The sequence below is a fragment of the Plecotus auritus genome (assembly GCF_963455305.1).
Source record: "Plecotus auritus genome assembly, chromosome: 1".
NCBI lineage: Eukaryota > Metazoa > Chordata > Mammalia > Chiroptera > Vespertilionidae > Plecotus > Plecotus auritus.
This window is the reverse complement of record NC_137770.1, coordinates 39,629,747-39,649,561: the sequence shown is the minus strand read 5'-3', so window position 1 is coordinate 39,649,561 and position 19,815 is coordinate 39,629,747. Positions and strand designations below refer to the sequence as shown.

At 40.3% G+C, this 19,815-nt stretch overlaps 1 protein-coding gene across 4 annotated transcripts in view; it reads right to left on the bottom strand.

Annotated features, from left to right (window-relative positions):
- The window catches only part of ARMH4 (armadillo like helical domain containing 4), a 257,827-nt gene that overhangs the window by 93,183 nt on the left and 144,829 nt on the right, over window positions 1-19,815 (bottom strand). For all 4 annotated transcript variants that reach the window (XM_080670192.1, XM_080670194.1, XM_080670191.1 and 1 more), the window contains one exon: window positions 19,000-19,212. In XM_080670192.1, coding sequence (XP_080526318.1) covers window positions 19,000-19,212 — 213 coding nt within the window. The remainder of the gene's footprint in view (window positions 1-18,999; window positions 19,213-19,815) is intronic.

Genomic DNA, 19,815 nt, shown 5'->3' with positions numbered 1-19,815 from the left:
GAATATATACATATATATACATATATATGTATCACATCTTTATCTATTCATATCTATATACCACACATGTATATATAATGTACCTATATGTATACTAATGTATATAATGGAATATTATTCACTCTTTAAAATATTATTCAAAAGAAGAAAATATTATTCAAAAGAAGAAAATCTTGTAATTTGCAACATGAATGGCATTATGCTAAGTGAAGTAAGTCAGACAGAGAAAGAAAAATACTGCATATGCTGTCACTTATATATGGAACAAAAAAAGTCTAACGCATAGAAACAGAGAGTATAAAAGTGGTTGCCAGGTACTGGGAGGTGGGGAAATAGGGAGAGGTTGGTAAAAGGATACAAACTTTCAGCTATAAGATGAGTAAGGTCTGAGGGTCTAATGTAAAACTTAGTGACCACAGTTGATAACACTGTATTGTATAATTAAAATGCGTTGAGAGCAGAACTTCAATGTTCTCACAAAATAAAAGGTAAATATGTGAGGCAATGGATGTGTTAATGCAACGGTAGAAATCCTTTCACAATGTATGCATATATCAAACCACCACAATGTACACGTTAACTATCTTACACTATTATTGTCAATCACAGATCAATAAAGATGGGAACATACCAAGTTCAGAGCTAATAAAAACAACGCAAGGGACCTCAAAAGTCATCTCACTCCATCCTTTTGCACCTGAAGAAAGGGCAGCATCTAAGCAAGTCTAGGCCAATGTAAGGTGGCTTACGTTCATGATGTGACTTGGAGAACACTGCTTAAGTCAACCTGTGTCACAATCTCCCCCACACTTACCCACTATGGTAGAGCCCTCCTTCCCTTCCTCCCTGCCCTGAGAGGCCTGACAGGAGACTCTACCTCCAAGTCAGACCATAAACCCGGGGAGTACTCTCTGCAGAAACACCCTATCAGAAGGCCCCTGACCGACAGCTGTTTCCTAACCCATAACAATACTTTGTACTTCCGCGGGCCTGTTCTTTGGAGGAACTCAGATAAATCGTAGGCATCATCTGCCAAACTTGCATTGTTGGCTCAACAGAGAGCACGTGTTCTGAGCTCTGTTTTCCTGACAGCCTACTTCGCTGCTGATGTAACGGCCGTGGGTGCTCAAGCATCACGGTGGAGCCTCCAGTGGGTTTGTTAAACCTGGAATTTTTGACTCTAGGTCAGGCCTTTTTTCTTTATTTATTGCAAACAGTTCTGCCTGAGGTACCAAAACCCAGAATTTTAATTGTGTTCAGGTCCAGGGCCATCGGTTAACTCCCAACAAAATCAGTAGAAGGTATGGGAGGAAATTTGCCCTATGGTCCCAGCCTCAGTGATCTCACCAAGTCTAGTTGCCATTAAAAGGCAGTTCCCACCAAAGGTGTCCGGTTTTCTCATTCCACTTTCTAAATATGATTTAGATATTTTTAGATTTCCAGAAGAGACAGAAATAGCTAGCTAGCATTCCCACCATATTACTAAAGGGTCAAAGGGGAACCCTTGGTTGAGACCATGTCATCTCAACAATGGGAGCTGGAGGAGAAACCAAGATGGCGGCATAGGTAAGCACCTAAACTGCTGCCTCGCACAACAATTTCAAAACTACAACTAAAAGACAGAACGGACACCATCCAGAACCACAGGAAAGCTGGCTGAGTGAAAATTCTACAACTAGAAGGAAAGAAAAGCTCACAGAGAATTGGAGGTACGGCAAAGGGTCTTTGTGCACGCAGAGAGGAAGGGCTGCTGAGAGCCTGGCTGACTTTCTCTGGCGGAAGGGGGAAGGAAGCCCCCGACCGCACTGAACCCCAGTTCTGACTGCACTGAACCCCAGTTCCAGTCGAGCCCCTGGGGACCCACGCTCTTACGGGGGGAGTCTGGACTCTCGGGCGGAGACTCGGGAGCCAGAGAAGGCGGAGGACTGAAAGCGCACACGCGCCAGTGTGCACAAAGGCTGCAGAGGTTGCCACAGGCTTTCCCTAGTGGAAGGGAGTCAGAGGCTCCTGACTGCACTGAGCCCCAGTTCTGACTGCAGTGAACCCCAGTTCCAGGCGAGCCCCTGGGGACCCACGCTCTTGTGGGGGGAGTCTGGACTCTCGGGCGGAGACTCGGGAGCCGGGGAAGGCGGAGGACTGAAAGCGCGCGCGCGCGTGCCAGTGCACACAAAGGCTGCGGAGGTTGCCACAGGCTTTCCCTAGTGGAAGGGAGTCGGAGGTTCCTGACTGCACTGAACCCCGGTTCCAGGCGAGCCCCTGGGGACCCACGCTCTTGTGGGGGGAGTCTGGACTCTCGGGCGGAGACTTGGGAGCTGGGGAAGGCAGAGGTCTACGAGTGCGCGCAAGGGCAAGGCTGACGGGAAGCCAAGACTGTCTGCTCTGCCCTGAGACTCCACCCCATCCAAGCTGAGCACAGAGGCTATTGCAATTTGGCAAGTCTAATCTTATAAGGCTGTCTCCAGCACCGAACTTCTCCCAGTGTAGACACAGCTGATCCTTACAGCCAACTGGCCTGGAGGTCAATCCCTCCCAGTGATACCAACAACAATCAAGACTTCATTACAACAAGGCTGTACACACAGTCCACAAAGGGGTGCACCAAGAGTGTCCACCTCAGGTTAACTGGGGAGGCCGACCCACTGGGCCATATTGGAAACCTAGCACACAAATTTACCCTACCAACTCAGGGAAACAGTGAAAATGCGGCATCAAAGAAACAGATCACAAATGAAAGAAATGGAGGAAAACAAACGACTGGATATAGAATTCAAAACCACGGTTATAAGGCTTTTCAAGAATATCCTAGAAAAGGCCGATAAATATAACGAGACCCTCGAAGATATGAAAAAGGACCAACTAGAAATTAAACATACACTGACTGAAATAAAAAATATTATACAGAGACCCAAAAACAGACAAGAGGAACACAAAAATCAAGTCAAAAAATTGAAACACAAAGAAGCAAAAAACACTCAACCGAAAAAGCAAAAAGCAAAAAAAAAAATCCAAAAAGTTGAAGATAGTGTAAGAAGACTCTGGGACAACTTCAAGCGTACCAACATCAGAATTATGGGGGTGCCAGAAGAAGAGAGAGAGCAAGATACTGAAAACCTATTTGAAGAAATAATGACTGAAAACTTCCCCCACCTGGTGAAAGAAATAGACTTACAAGTCCAGGAAGCGCACAGAACCCCAAACAAAAGGAATCCAAAGAGGACCACACCAAGACACATTATAATTAAAATGCCAAGAGCAAAAGACAAAAGAGAATATTAAAAGCAGCAAGAGAAAAACAGTTAATTACCTACAAGGGAGCACCCATACGACTGTCAGCTGATTTCTCAACAGAAACTATGCAGGCCAGACGGGAGTGGCAAGAAATTTTCAAAGTGATGAATAGCAAGAACCTACAACCAAGACTACTCTACCCAGCAAAGCTATCATTCAGAATTGAAGGGAAGATAAAGAGCTTCACAGATAAGAAAAAGCTAAAGGAGTTCATTACCACCAAACCAGTATTATATGAAATGCTGAAAGGTATTCTTAAAGAAGAGGAAGAAGAAAAAAGTAAAGAGAAAAATTATGAACAACAAATACATATCTATCAACAAGTGAACCTAAAAATCAAGTGAATTAAAAACCTGAGGAACAGAATAATCTGGTGAATATAATAGAATCAGGGGCATAGAAAGGGAGTGGACTGATAATTCTCAGGGGGAAAGGGGTATGGGGGGGTTCATGAAGTGACTGGACAAAAATCATACACCTATGGATGAGGACAGTGGGGGGGAGGTAAGGGCAGAAGGTGGGGTGGGAACTGGGTGGAGGGGAGCTATGGGGGGAAAAAGGAGAAATAATTGTAATAATCTGAATAAAGATTTATTTTTAAAAAAATGGGAGCTGGAGGAACCCCAGGAGCAATACTTGCTCCCCAACATACCTGGACTGACAAGAAGAATAAGATCTCTCCTGTACTTGCTGCCTCTTTGGAACTGCAATGACGCATCTGAACCTATTCATTCACTAGTTTTAAGCACCAAACCTCTCCTTTGAGTGGCACTTTTCTTTCCTTGACAAAAATCTCAAACTCGTGCTAAGAAAATAAATTAGAGCACAGGAAGAAGAGGAAGGATGGCATGGAAAGAGACGGGGTGGCTTCGCTGGGCGGAGGCTGAGCATGCATTAGCCTCTCCCACTATCCCTCGAAAGGGAATGGCTGTAACGTTTCTAAAAGAAGAAGCTGCAATGTGTTTTCCTGGGAACTCTTATACCCATATAACCAAAAGCCACTGAAGCAAGGTTTCCACACATAAATAGTGACTAAAGCACTAGAAATAGCACTGCTTTTATTCTCCAGATTTTTTTTTTTAACTTGGGCATCAAATTGGGCACAAAGCTTAAAAGCCAGAAAAGAAAAAAATTAAACCTGTTTTGAGGATATAAAGTGACTCTCCAGCAGATGGCGCTCTGGGATCACAAGGGGTTGAGGAACCCTGGAAGCTGCTGAATAATGACAAAGTTCAGCAGCCCACAGAGTTAGGCTGACTTAGAATTTATAGGCTTTTATTATGTTTCCAACATCTTAAATATTCCTGCCAGCTAAGTGTTTTTCCATTTTTACCATGTAATATTAAATATATACAAAAGGAAAGATATACAACATTTATGTTATTAAACTTAATACTGAAATAAACCCCAGAGAACTCACCATTTAACTTCAGAATTGGAATATTACTAATGCTGTTGCCTGTCTGTGCATATTCTCCCATCATCTTAACCAACTTCTTCCCTTTGATGCCATAAAAATATTACTGGATGTTCTTTTCTGGGACTTCTTTTTCCACTTGGATTTGTGGTCTTAAGTTTCACACATCTTGTACAAAACACTGGTTTGTTTATTGCACACTAATTTATGGTATTCCATTATGCACATTTGTCACTATTTATTTCTTTATTCTCAAGTCAATAAACATTTGGGCTATTTAGTTGTTGCCCATCTTTTCGTGTTATGTATAGTACTGCTCTGAACTCTTACAGATGATCTCTAGTGTATCTATTCAGGGGCTTCTCCAGAGTGTATTCCTAAAAGTGTAACTGCTGGGGCAAGTGTTCAATGCTCTAAATAATGTCTAGATAAATTTCCATATCTCCACATCCTCACCAACCTTTGGTCTTATCAAACATTATTTTTTTTAATACAGTGTGTATAAAATATGTCACTGTAGATGTAATTTGCATTTCTCTAATACTTTGAAGTTGTGTATATTAATCATATGTTTGTGTCACTCAGTAATATGCCTATTCATATGTTTGCTCCTTTTATTTATTTATTTATTTTTTTGCTCCGTTTTCTTTTGGTTTATCTATCATCTCCTATTGATTTTATTTTTGATTTTTTAAAATATATTTTTAGCCCTAACTGGTTTGGCTCAGTGGATAGAGCGTCGGCCTGTGGACTCAAGGGTCCCAGGTTCAATTCCGGTCAAGAGCATGTATCTTGGTTGCGGGCACATCCCCGGTAGGAGGTGTGCAGGAGGCAGTTGATTGATGTTTCTCTCTCATCGATGTTTCTAACTCTCTATCCCTCTCCCTTCCTTTCTGTAAAAAGACAATAAAATATATTTTAAATATATATAGAGATAGATTTAAAGAGGGAGAGGGAGAGAGGGATAGAAACATCAATGATGAGAGAATCATTGATCAACTGCCTCCTGCACACCCCCTACTGGGGATCCAGCCCGCAACCCAGGCATGACCGGGAATCTAGCCATGACCTCCTGGTTGATAGATCGATGCTCAATCACTGAGCCATATCGACCTGGCTTTTTTTTTTTTTTTTTTAGTTCTTTCTATTCTAGACACAGATCCTTTATTAGTTAAATGTAATACAAGTATCTTCTCTAGTTTTGGAAGTGTCTAATAGAGCTGAATTTGCCAATATTTCTTTTTATGGTTAGCAATTTTTATATCAGAAATTTTAAAAATTCTTCTGTATTAGTTCAGAAATGTATGTTAAAATTTTCTCCGATTTCTAAGTTTTGTCTTTCACATCTGTTTTTAAACCATATGGAATTGATTTTCGTGTATCTTGTTACATTCAATCTGATTTTTTCCCATATGGACAACCAATTGTCCCAGACTATTATGGGAAAAAATGCTTTCCCCTCAGCTCTGCAGTGCCATCCCTATCATATGTCAAGGACACCCACTGGAGTGTCTGTTTCAATGCTTCCTATTCTGTTCCACCAATCATTTTAATTACCCCTGTCCATGACCACACTGTCTGAATAGATACAGAAATAATGAGAGTTTGCTAAGTCTTACTCTCTGGTAGGGCAAGCGCCCCACTCCTCCAATTTATTCTTCGTTAGCAGTGCACTGGCTATTGGGGGGGGCTTTTGCTCTTCCATACACATTTTACAAAAAGTTAGTCAACCTGTTATGAAATAATGAAATGGAAAAATAAAATCTTATTTTTATTATGTCAGTCCTTCTATTTTCTTTGGGGCTTTTTTGCTTTTACAGCTTAAGGTGGGGGCTGTTTAGCTCATTAATTACCAGGCTTTATTCTTTTCTAATAAAAACTTTGAAGGCTAAAGATCTCCCTTTAGACATCCCTTTACCTTCATCTTACAACTTTTGATATAATAGTTCACTATGATTCAGTTCTAATTATTTTTATTTTCTACTATGATTTTTGCTTTGATCCATAACTTTTTTTTAACAGGTATGGGACAATTTATCTTTTTTTTTTTCTAACTGAATTGAACAGCCATCAGGGAATGTGGCCTGCATGTATCAATTCTTTGAAATTTATTGCTTATGGACAAGTACATAGTTTTTGTAAGTATTTAATGTGTGCTTGAAGATAATGTGTGTTCTGTAATGGTTGGATACAGTATTTTATATATGCCCATTAATGCATTTTGTCTTAAATTTTATTTTGTTTGAAAATTTTAGCAAATCAAATTCAATACATAAAAAGGACTGTGCATCATGACCAATTGGGTTTATCCCAGAAACACAAAGCTGCTTTAGCATTTGAAAATCAAACAGTGAAATTCACCATATTCACAGAAAAACCATATCATCATCTCAATAGGTGCGGAAAAAGAGATGCAATAAAAGCATTTGAAAAAATCCAGTATCAACTTAGGACCAAGAAGCAATTTTTTAAAAAAGTTCTAGCAAATTAGGAAAAAGAGAAAACTCCCTCAAGCAGACAAAGACATCTAAAAAAAACCCACAGCCAGCATCAGACTTAGTCCCCTTGCATTTACTGTCACTATTGATATATGAATTTGTTCTTTTATTTGTCCTGCCTTTTCTGTGCTTTTCTTTCATGTGGTCCCAATTGTTTCTTTGTGCTGCACTCTCTATAATGTCTTCAAATTTATCTTCCAGGTCACCAACTCTCTTATTGCATATTTAACCATTTAATCACTGAGAGTTTTCCCCCCAACGATTATATATTTTTATGTTTTGTTTGGTTCTTTTTAAAAATCTACTGGATCATTTTTGTTAGACTCTTAAGGACTTGCTAATTTTTATGATTTCATCTTGTATTTCTTTAAACCTTTTATACATGATTATTTTATATTCTATTCTGATAGCATTAGTATCTAAGGTCTTAGGTAGGGAGTAGGCCAATCAATTGTTTGCCTTTTCTGCTGACTCTCAGTCGTGGCTGTTTGTTTCCTTGTTTGCTGATATTTTATTACAAGCTTATATTTGCCTGGTTTTTATCTGTGGAAAACCAATGGATCTCAATTGGGAATGATTTTTTTTCCAAAGAGGATTTAATTTACTTCTGTAGGAAGTCAAGTTGTGATACAAACTTGGAACTACTTTATTCCCCTTTTAAAGACACAGGCTTAATGTGGGACTTTCAATCCAGGGCCCTCTTTTTGCTACTCGCCCAAGGGTAGACTCCTGATATTTCCATTGCTCCTCGAGGCCCTTTACATTTCCAGTTTGCTTACCCCTTATAGTTCATTTCTTGGGTTTCAGCTCACATTTGAGATGGGTCGAGCTGAAAAGTGCAATCTCATTCATTAAAGCATATGTTTTACCCAAGATCTATTCATTTTGCTATGGTAGGTTCCGTCATGTGCCCGAACTACAGAATCGAACAGTGACCTCCTGGTTTCAACCACGGAGCTATACCCACTGGGCCAAATAATGTGCTTTCAAAAGCACCCATATCTTCTGCATTTGAAGTGCAGCCAACAAGTTGAGTAAGAGCCCTTATTGGCTTTTCAAACTCCACTTTCAAATTCTCCAATTTCAAACACTCATAAGAGCATCCGTAATCTGGGGTGCATTTTAAAATTAGATAGCATCTCAAGTGTTACTGTTCATTACACATTCTGCTTTAAACATTTCTGTTAATTCATTCAGTTCTCTCTTTTTTAAATGCCTCCTCACAGTGATTTTTTAAAACCTCCTAAATTAATATATACAAATTTCGTGAAAACTTCTTACTAAACTTTAAACTTCCCATGAGCTCTATAATACTACATATAATAATTAGAAACTTCCTCCATTCTTGCCCTAACCGGTTTGGCTCAGTGGATAGAGCATCAGTCTGCGGACTCAAGGGTCCCAGGTTCCATTCCAGTCAAGGGCATGTACCTTGGTTGTGGGCACATACCCAGTAGGGAGTGTGCAGGAGGCAGCTGATCGATGTTTCTCTCTCATCGATTTTTCTAACTCTCTATCCCTCTCCCTTCCTCTCTGTAAAAAATCAATAAAAATATTTAAAAAAAAGAAACTTCCTCCATTCTAACCTTCACAATATTTAAAAGGTACATGCATGAGAAAATAGAAAAGCTTGACACAAGATAATCTGTTCACTTCAAACACCAGTTGCAAAATGTTTTAGATTCAATCCACATTTCAGATAGATGTTTAAATCTTTCCTTATTTTATTTAATATTACTTCCTTTAAATAGAGAAGTCTGCTCTTGATAACATCATCTCCTATATCTGGTTAGCAAGTGAACAAGATCAGTGTGCATAACGACCCTCACATTTACTGGTCATGACAAAATCCCTTTTCAGCCTTGATGCCATATAATTGGTGTTCTCCAATATCTTTTATAAATCCTACCCCAAATCAAATTCAGTTCTTAATGGATTCAGCCCTAGAGCAATAATTATAAGTTTTAGGGTCTAACTCCTATTCATTAAACAACTCACTTTGGATTCAGATGACAGCCTTTCATCTATTCCCCTTCGGAAAGTAAGACTACAGCAATACTATTCTATTACTCAAGGGAGCTATAGAGAGAAACATAAAAGCTATACTAATATTGTATCTATAAATTCTGAACCATACAGAATAAACCTTTCTCTTCAATAATTTAGTAGTCTTAAAGGAATGTTTGCTTAAAGCAAACATATACAGAACTTGTACATAAAAATCCACATATGCTCCAAAGATAAACTATAGGTTAGTTAGGTTGACAGTCCATTTTTCAAAACTGTATGTGAAAGTAGATTTCCCCTTCAAACTTCAAAACATGACTCAACTAATCCAAAATGAGATTTACATATTAATTTGTGGAAACATGTATGTTTTATCACGCCTCTGTGCATTTAGCTCCTGGAAACCAGAGATCATGTCTTACTCTTTGTGTGCCCCACCTCCCAGGATCAAGCACTGTGCCTTGCACAAAACAAGTCCTCAATATAAGTTGATTGAACAGAAATAAAATGAACAGCACTTTCATTATCTTCATCTTCAAAATAGGTAAAATTCTTTTAAGGGCTCTGATATAATTTTTTAATATATATTCTATATATGCTTCCAATGAGTAGATATCAACTTTCTAAGGAAAATCCAACTCCATGTTTTAGTCACACTAGGGTGGGGGGCTGGCCCCACAGGGAAAAAATGACCTTTGTACAGACTAGCTCCAATAATGTTTCCAGAAAAGGGTCTCCCCTCTTCTCACCTTTCCTTTCTTTCCCTCCCTTACACTCTGGCTTCCCAAAGTGGGTTGAAAGAATCACTTAAGTTTATTGACTTACCCTTACCTGCCTGAGTGCAGAGGTTGGTATGGATTCCAACAAGAAAGAAATAAAATAATGTTCAACCCCACCACGGGATGCAAGCAATCTAAGCCAATTCCTATGACTTTCTAGCAAAATGTGACTGGGAACCACTGCTTCATTCACATTAAAAGGGCTCAAGTTCAGGCCCTAAGAAAGCACTGGATTTAACATAGTAGCAACAACAAATAGGGCAAGTCAAACAGGAAGCACATCAAGTAAACAAAGTAATGCTCCTAAAACCACCACTCCATCACTGATCATCATCTACTAATCAGGTGCCTACAGGCCACTGAGGACACAAGGCAGAAAGATCTGACTCTGCCCTTGAGGAGGTTTTGGAAAATCCAGCTGAGAGCACAAACTGATGGTCAATGGCTGAAGACATCCACTTTGGGTGTGTACATTCATAAAAAGAAATGATAAGCTGACGCTTGGATTCATCTCCAACATTTTTTTTAAAAATCAGAATATTTCACATAAAAGTCAGAATTCTCAGCTTATCTTGGAAAAATTCTGAGATCTGACATCACTGAGCTGCCTGGATGGGAGGGAGTGTGTGCTCCCTATTGCACCACACCCACCACTCCCTGCTGTCTTAGGCACCTTCCTTTTTGCTCACTTACATTACCTACCTGGCCCCAGACCCAGGGTTGCAAGGAGAGGATGTGAATATTTCATTATAACAATTAACCCTGGTGGCCCTCTTTAGGCGCTGCACCCCTGCCTGGATCTGCTGTGGAGGAGGAGAGGGAGAGGAAAAGGAAGGGGAGGGGGTAAGGGGGAGGGGGCCGAGGAGCAGCAGAGATTCTCTTATGAACACATTGAACACGGAAGATGGGAAGCTCTTAGCCAGGAGGAGTAATTCGCTGCTTAAATACATCACAGAGAAAAATGAAGAGATCGCTCAGTTTAATGTAGAACAAAAAGCAGAGAAGAATAAGAAGTTAGAGGATGAAAAACTCCAGTGGAGCCAGCAGAGGCTGGAGGTGTGGAAAGTGAGAATTAAACTCTATCACTGTTTGGAAAAGAGCAAGCCCTCAGCAGACAACTATTATTTTATTCCTTTCTCTCTGGAAAATGAAAAATCCAACCGTTTCTTTTCCTTTTGCTTTTGCCCAGAAAGGAAAGGTTGGTAAGTGGTAATTTAAAAAAAAATTAATACATAGTAGTACATGATAAATTATATATATATATATATATATATATATATATATATATATACAGTTATAATTAGTAAATGATGAAATATTTATTATGTATTTAGTATGTATTTACCCAGGTCATACATGTACTTACTACATATGCAAGATTTCATCTTATTCTCACACCAATATCCCTGCTTTACTCACAAGGAAAAACTGAAGTCCAAAGAAAGTACATTAATGGGATCAAGACCTCAGTGCTTATGCACGATGATGCCAGGACAAACCCGCTTATGCCCATTTGAGACCAGCACCAGAGCTAGTGCCACCACACTGCTCATCGCTGCGGGCAGGTCTCAGAGGCTTCATAAAGGAGGAGGAGTTTGAGCTGAACTGTTTCCATTTCCGCTTCCCATCTTTTTAACTTGAACTTCATAGCCCTCTGTTTATGGAGTAGTACCAATATAGCTGTAAGTATTATTTGCCATAGACTGTAACAAAAGGACCCTATTAGCATACAGGCGTATCTCTTGTATGGTGGGAACAGTGTGATATTGCCTAGACGTGAATCATGCCCCGCTTTTAACAGAAATTTCCTCTGAAAGGTGGGATGGACCTGGCATCAATCATGAAGCGGTCTGGCTGTCAACTGTCCAGGGATTGAAGGTGCGTCCTTCAAGCAGGGAAGTCAGGACAGAAAATATATATAATAATTGATTGCTAGTGTTTAGAGTGCTTTCCACGTTTTCCATATATTTTCCAAATATACGTATATGGGGTTGGAGGGTCCCTACTCAGTGATGGACCCTGGACGAAATTTACGTCTTGATCTTGGCTCTTCTATGTGAGGCAGGAATGGGGAGGAGGAAACAACAAGGCACCGAGAAGCCAGAAAGCCCAACAAAGTGCCTGAAAAAGTTGTTCCAGTGCTTTGGGTATCCTATCTAATAAAAGAGTAATATGCAAACTCCTCCGCTACACCCACAAGCCACACCCACCAGCCAATCAGGAGCAAGTATGCAAATTAACCCAACCAAGATGGCTGCGGCCACGGAGAGAGCAGGAGGCTTGGGTTTCCCCGGCAATGGAGGAAGCCAAGCTTCCCACACACCCTGGCTGGCCCTGGACTCCACTCAAGGCTACAAAGTTTCAATTATAGAAGATAAATAAATACCAACAAAAATGGCAGCAGCCGGCGATGGAGGAAGCCAAGCTTCCTGGCCTGCCTTAGCCTCCGCTCAAGGCTACAAAGTTTCAATTATAGAAGATAAATAAATCCCAGATACCAGGGCCTCTGCTTGGGTTGCCAGGGGGTGTGGCCAGCCTGAAAACCACCACAGGCTCCTCACCCAGGCCACCCCACGCCTTAAGGGAACCCCCACCCTGATCCGGGACACCCTTCAGGGCAAACCAGCCAGCCCGCACCCTTGCACCAGGCCTCTATCCTATCTAATAAAAGAGTAATATGCAAATTGACCATCACTCCAACACACAAGATGGTTGCCCCATGTGGACACAAGATGGCCGCTACAAGATGGCCAGCAGGAGAGGGCAGTTGGGAGGGACCAAGTCTGCAAGGGAGCGCAGTTGTGGGCTATCAGGCCAGCAAGGGAGGGCAGTTGGGAGGAACCAGGCCTGCAAGGGAGGGCAGTTGGGGGTGATCAAGCCTGCAGGGGAGGGCAGTTAGGGGTGACCAGGCCGGCAGAGGAGGGAAGTTGGGGGCGACCAAGCCTGCAGGGAAGGGCAGTTGGGGGGGATTCAGGCCTGCAAGGGAGAGCAGTTGGGGGCAATCAGGAAGGCAGGCAGGCAAGCAGCTGGGAGCCAGCAGACCTGGATTGTGAGAGGGATGTCTGACTGCCCGTTTAGGCCCCATCCTGGTAGGGTCCCAGATTGGAGAGGGTGCAGGCTGGGCTGAGGGACACATACCCCCGTGCACGAATTTCATGCAGTGGGCCTCTAGTAGAACATATAAAACTTCCTCAGGCAGAGCATGGAATGAGCCCTGGGAGCTTGTTAACTAAGGTAAGATCAGAGGGGGCTGTGTCCCTTTTGAGCCTAATTCATTTTATGTTTCTTTTCTCTTTTCTGATTTTATTGCTTTGTGTTCCTTAGGTTGGAGCCAAATAGTTTTAAATTTCCTAAAAATTTCAGTTGAAAAAAAATAAGAGTTTTCATCTGCATTAGAGTTTTAATAGGAAAGGGGACTCAGAGGGCATGAGCAGCAGATACCTTGAGAAAATCCAGAGGAAGCAGGGTGAGGCCCTCTGCGTACCTGGAGAATCTCCTTCTCACGCTAAAACCGTGGAAGTTCTTTATACTGTTTTTATCAAAGAAATTTAAGTAGAATATTTTGTTTGCAGGCATCGAACCATGTAGAATGGAGGTAGAATGGCTGAAGAAGAAATGGCACTGAAGATAAATGCAGACGGAATCAACGTAAATCTTTCAGGACAAATTGAATGTCTCCAAGTGTGAACATGTGAAAATCTCATAAGGCCATTCACATTAATGCATTATATTTTTCTTCCAATCTTTTCCTTTGGGGATATGTATGCATTTCCATGGTAAGGTGTCATCTAATGCCAAAACAACCACATGTTTTGAATACAGTCTGGGAAAGTGCAGTTGATGATTCCCACATTATTTCATAGATGGTTAAGATTTCTAATTGTTTATACTCCAAGACAATACAATTCTCATGCTTACACTAGTAAAAGGAGAGTGATGTCTATCATTATATTGAAACAAATCATGTCTTTAAAAAAAGCCTTAATTTTCTGCAAACATCTTAAAATGTCTTTGAAATCTCCATAGCCCTTCAACAGCTGCATAAAAGCCCCCACAAGGGGAAGCCCTGCTTGGACCAGTGCTCACAGGGATTCTCAACCTTGGGTGTGAGCCAGCTGGACTACTCAGAACCAATCCTTTGGCCTGGGATTCTGAACATTTCCCTCAAGACAGACATGGCAGTTTTCTATAAATGAAGTATTTGTGAATCTAAGGCTAGGTACCTGTTTGACTTTGCTACATTGAAAAACAGCCACTGCTGTTACTAAAAACTATTCTTAAGAAGTAACTTATCTACCCAATAAGCTAAATCAGAAAAACCTACTCGATTACATGTATAAAATAATTGATTGCTAGTGTTTAGAATGCTTTCCATAGTTTTGGATTCATCACCATTTATTTTCTTTTTATTATCAATAGAACTATCTATACACATATATACACACAAGTCTATACACATAAACGCAACACAAAAGACTCACAAGCATAAATATCAATTCCTTATTTCTGTAAGCGGGATATTTTTCTACTTTCTACCTTGCATTTCTGTTATTTATGTATCTGTCTTACTTCTACTAAAATTTATGCTCCCTAAAAAGCAAGATCTACCCCTATTTCTTCTTTGTATCATCTAAATCACCAAATAATTATAAAATGCACACATAAATAAATGAATATATAAAACTGTTGAATATATACAAAGTTAAATTCTTTTGTCATCATTATGTAAAATTTCATGAGTGTCTATGGGTGAGCTTACTAAGCAGTGCTAACTTTTTGGTTTTGGGCAACAAAGATGCAAAAGAAATGATGGGAAGAATCAACTCTAGAACAATGTTTACTTGAGGTGATTATACCAATAAATTAATTCCTTATATTAAAGAAGCATACCAGAAAACTGAGAATGATTTCCGGTATCTTTCTTCAACAGAAAATTTTGTAAGCAAAGCTCTAGGGTAGTATATCACAGTATGGATTTTAAATACTTTTACAATACCACTGGCTATGTGAGCAAACATGTGATGACCATGCTGAGCGCTACGAAATTTACTATACATCCTTACAGAGCACGGAGGTAGTTAAGAACAGATCTATCATAAATGCCAGAGAAAGTATGATGATTTCAGGACAAGACAATAAAGGCAATCAATAACTGAAATCACCAGCAATTCTGGGTTTCATAGTCTGTCACATAATACACTCGAAAATAAGGCAAAGATTGAATTGAGTACTGTTTTCCACATCTTCCCCACCTTATATCATTTTAGTGGCTCTGCTATTGAGACAAAATTTAATCCAAAGCATTTCCAGGAGCAAAGGCCAAACTTGTGCCCATTCTTAACATAATTAGAGTGAACATCCTTAACTTCATATTAGTAGTAGTGATAGTTCAAATTCACCACACTCTGCTTGATCTTTAATATCATATTCTACATAGCAGCACCCAGAGGTAAATCACATAAACTTGGCCTCAAGATGAGATTCTGAATGCTCCTTTTCATTCATCCATTCTAGGTGCCTTCTGAATTGAGAAGTTACATGAGAACTGAGAAAATACTTTTATAAATGCTCTGAAAATGAGTACTGGGAAGATCCCAAAAATTGATATTTTGAATTAAAGTGCAGGTGAAAAGCAAACATTTCTCTCAGAAAAATTACATGAGTTAAGTATCCTCAGTGGAGCTATTAAAGAAAAACATCTCTGAGACTTCTCCATAATTCCATTTTAAAAATGCGTTTCCCAATTCATTTCTAATTGACCAATAAGAGACAAAACACCTTGACTTCAATACCAACTATGAGGCACCACACAGCCAAAGATATTATGCAGTCATTTGAATGAAGATATGTTTTTCAAACAAGAATTTCTCCTGAAATTTCAAACCAAAAATGTCATTTTTAAACCCTGACAAGGATCATAATTTAGATAAAAAGTTGACAAAATATATTCTCAAAAAATAGCTGGAATTGAGTTGTGTAGAAAACCTAAAACTCCAGGATACCTTCAACAAGTTAAGAAAATTCTCACACACTTCAATACAACTGCCATCATCTACTAAATTTAGAAAATTATTGCAGTTTCGCAAGTACAGATTATTCACAAATATAATTTTTCTTCTCTGATTTAATGAGCCCTGCTGGGTAAAGCTGTCATCTCTAATTCAGGTTAATTTGGGGAAAATGGCTGTTTCCAGATGGCATTACGAGCAGAGAGCTAATAGGAGACTGAACTCAAAGTCATACGATTTTTATCTTAATGGGAAGTGCAAGAGCTGCTAGCCTCTGAGCTCGCTTTGATCCATTTCTTAAAGCAGCAATCTACTATGGAATTCTCCACATCACTCCTAAAATGTCATGTTTCACTGTCAGAAAACTACAGTGTAACCCTGAACGTCTGCAGCAGAGTCTGCTGCAACCTGGCTGAACCACCTTCCCTGCTGTAGAGCAGACGAAATACAAGATAACAGCACAGCCTGTCTTCACCACATCAACCACATGGCTAATTTAGTGCCTAAAGGTTACCTGCCTTCCAGATTAGTTTAAGAAACTTGGGTCCAGCCCTAACCGGTTTGGTGCAGAGGATAGAGCATCGGCCTGCGGACTGAAAGGTCCCAGGTTCAATTCCCGTCAAGGGCATGTACCTTGGTTGCAGGCACATCGCCAGTAGGAGGTGTGCAGGAGGCAGCTGATCGATGTTTCTCTCTCATTGATGTTTCTAGCTCTCTATCCCTCTCCCTTCCTCTCTGTAAAAAATCAATAAAAAATATATAAATTAATAAATAAATAAACTCGGGTCCAGCCAGTGTGGCTCAGTGGTTGAGCATCAACCTAGGAACCAGAAGGTCATGGTTCGATTCCTGGTCAGGGCACATACCCGGGTTGTAGACTCGATCCCCAGTGAGGGGTGTGCAGGAGGCAGCCAATCAATGATTCTCTCTCATCATTGATGTTTCTATCTTTCTCTCCCTCTCCCTTCCTCTCTGAAATCAATAAAAATGTATTTTTTTAAAAAAAGAAAGAAGCTCAGCCCTGCAAATCTCTGGATATTCTGCACCTCCAGCCAGGAGCTATTCACCTGCCAAAATGCTGATGAATGAAACAGCCTTTCATCATATTCCCAGGCTTCCTGTTTGGGCAGCTGTGTTCCAAGCATCTGTTTCATGCTCAACGCCAGTGTCTTGGAAAGTATAATCTGGCATGAATTTCTCAGTCTTAACAGGGGAGAAGACTGTCTCTTTCCAAACAATGAGACATCCTAACCAGAAGATGTTATGAATAAAACAGAATAGCCCGACATGAACAACTAGAGCAGTGTTATGAAAATACAATCCACATTAAAACTTCCATCCAAGAAAATCAGGTGGGGAAACTCAAGTTTTCCATGTAAACCAGTATTCTTGATACAACTGCATGTTTAACTCACCTCACACACTCTTTTAAAATGTGAATGCCCAGCTGGCGTGGCTCAGTGGTTGAGTGTCAACCTATGAACCAGGAGGTCATGGTTCAATTCCCGGTCAGAGCACATGCCCAGGTTGCAGCCTCAATCCCCAGTGTGGGGCATGTAGGAGGCAGCCAAATCAATGATTCTCTCTTATTATTGATGTTTCTATCTCTCTCTCCCTCTCCCTTCTTCTCTGAAATAAAAAAAAAAATTTTTCTTTAAAAGAAAAATAATAATAAAATGTGGCTGCCCGATCCCATTCACACAACCAAATCAGAATCACTAGGAGAAGGTCTCAGGCATTGGGGTTTTTTAAAAGTTCCCCAAGGTGATGCTAATGTTCAAATGTAGTGGAGAACTACTGATCTAGACCAGGGGTCAGCAAGCTTTTTCAGTAAAGGGCCCTACTGTAAATATTTTAGGCTATGTGGGCATTCAGTCTCTCCCAACTACTCACTGCTGCTCTGGCACCAAAGCAGCCACAGACACTACATAAATGAACACGTGTGGCTGTGTTCCAATATAACTTTCTTTAGGAACACTGAAATGTGAATTTCATATAACTTTTCGATGTCACAAAATACTATTCTTTTTTTGTTTTTATTTACAATAGCAAAGATCTGGAAACAGTCCAAGTTCCTATCAGTAGATGAGTTGATACACACCATGGAATACTATGCAACAGTAAAAAAAGAAGAATCTCTTACCCTTTGAGATAACATGAAGGGACCTGAAGAGTATTATGCTAAGCCAAATGAGCCAGTAAGTGAAAGACAAGTATCACATGATCTGGTTCATATGTGGAATCTACTGAACAAAAGAAACTGGCCAACGAACTAGCTCCAGAGACATGGAAGCATGCAACAGACTGATGATTCTCAGAGGGAAGGCGGGTGGGGAAGAGATTAACCGAAGAACTTACATGCATATATGCATAGCCCAGTGGTCGGCAAACTCATTAGTCAACAGAGCGGCAAACCGCGGCTCGCGAGCTGCAGTTTGCCAACCACTGGCATAGCCCATGGACACAGACAATAGTGCAGCGAAGGCCTGAGAAGGGGGTGATGGGAAGGAGGGGGTTAATGAGGGACAATAGGGGACATCTGTAATAAATTCAACAATAAAGATAGCCAAAACCGGTTTGGCTCAGTGGATAGAGCATCGGCCTGCAGCCTGAAGGATCCCAGGTTTGATTCCGGTCAAGGGCATGTACCTTTGTTGTGGGCACATCCCCAGTGGGAGGTGTGCAGGAGGCAGCTGATCAGTGTTTCTAATTCTCTATCCCTCTCCCTTCCTCTCTGTAAAAAATCAATAAAATATATTAAAAAAATAAATAAAGATAATTTTTTTAAATAAATAAATAAAAATTAAAATGCAAAGACCATTCTCAGCTTGCAGGCCACAAAAAAAAAACAGATGACAGACCACATTTGGCTGGGCCATAGTTTTCTGACCCCTGATCTACAATGCAGGTTGAAACCACGTCTAACTCTTTTCTCAAAACATCATTGCTCGGTGACTCATTCAATTCATCCTAGGAAATATTCCCTTCAAAGCATGGGGTACCTTCAGATTCAAGTTGGTCCAGGCCATATGGGGCAGCTGTATTAACATCGCTAATGGATGGAACAACGGTTCTTCTCTCAGAGGATGCCTCAGAATCAGAAAGTGCTGGGGAGCTGCTGGGTGCCTCCTCCATTATTCCAGGGGGTGTCACTGGAGAGCCCAAAACTGGTGTGAACAACTCCTCTTTTGGCCCTGTGACTGTGTCCATTAGGTCTGCCAAACACAAGAGATAGACCCAAAGATGATCATGTTGGGAAATGTACATGTGTTTTTACTTTATACGCAATCAGTGATTAATGTCACTTAAACCAGCTCCCCCTTTCCAAGACAAACACTTTATCTTGCAGGAAAATATACTGTCCCAAACCAGAACTTTGTTTTTAAATTTCAGTCTCCCATTTATTCTATTGACAATATTATGGATTTAATGTATTACCAAAGATAGACAATTTTAACAAAAATTTATTAAATGGTATACCAAAGACTATTTTAAAAATCAAAGCAAAGGGGAAAAAAATCAAGTCAAAGAGTAAGAGTCTAGATCTGTGTCTGGAACCTGCTCAAGTTCAAAGCAGCCAAATTTAGCTCCAGGTCTTCCCAAATCTAAAAATTCTATGACAGTAGTATTTTGCAAGCCTGATTGGTCATCAGAATCTATTGAGATAATTTTTTTAATGTCAATTTCATGCTTTCCACATATCCCAACTTACTGAATCAGAATCTCCTTAGTGGTAAAGCCTGAGAAAATATTTTTTTTTTCATTTTATTGATTTTTCCACAGAGAGGAAGGGAGAGGGATAGAGAGTTAGAAACATC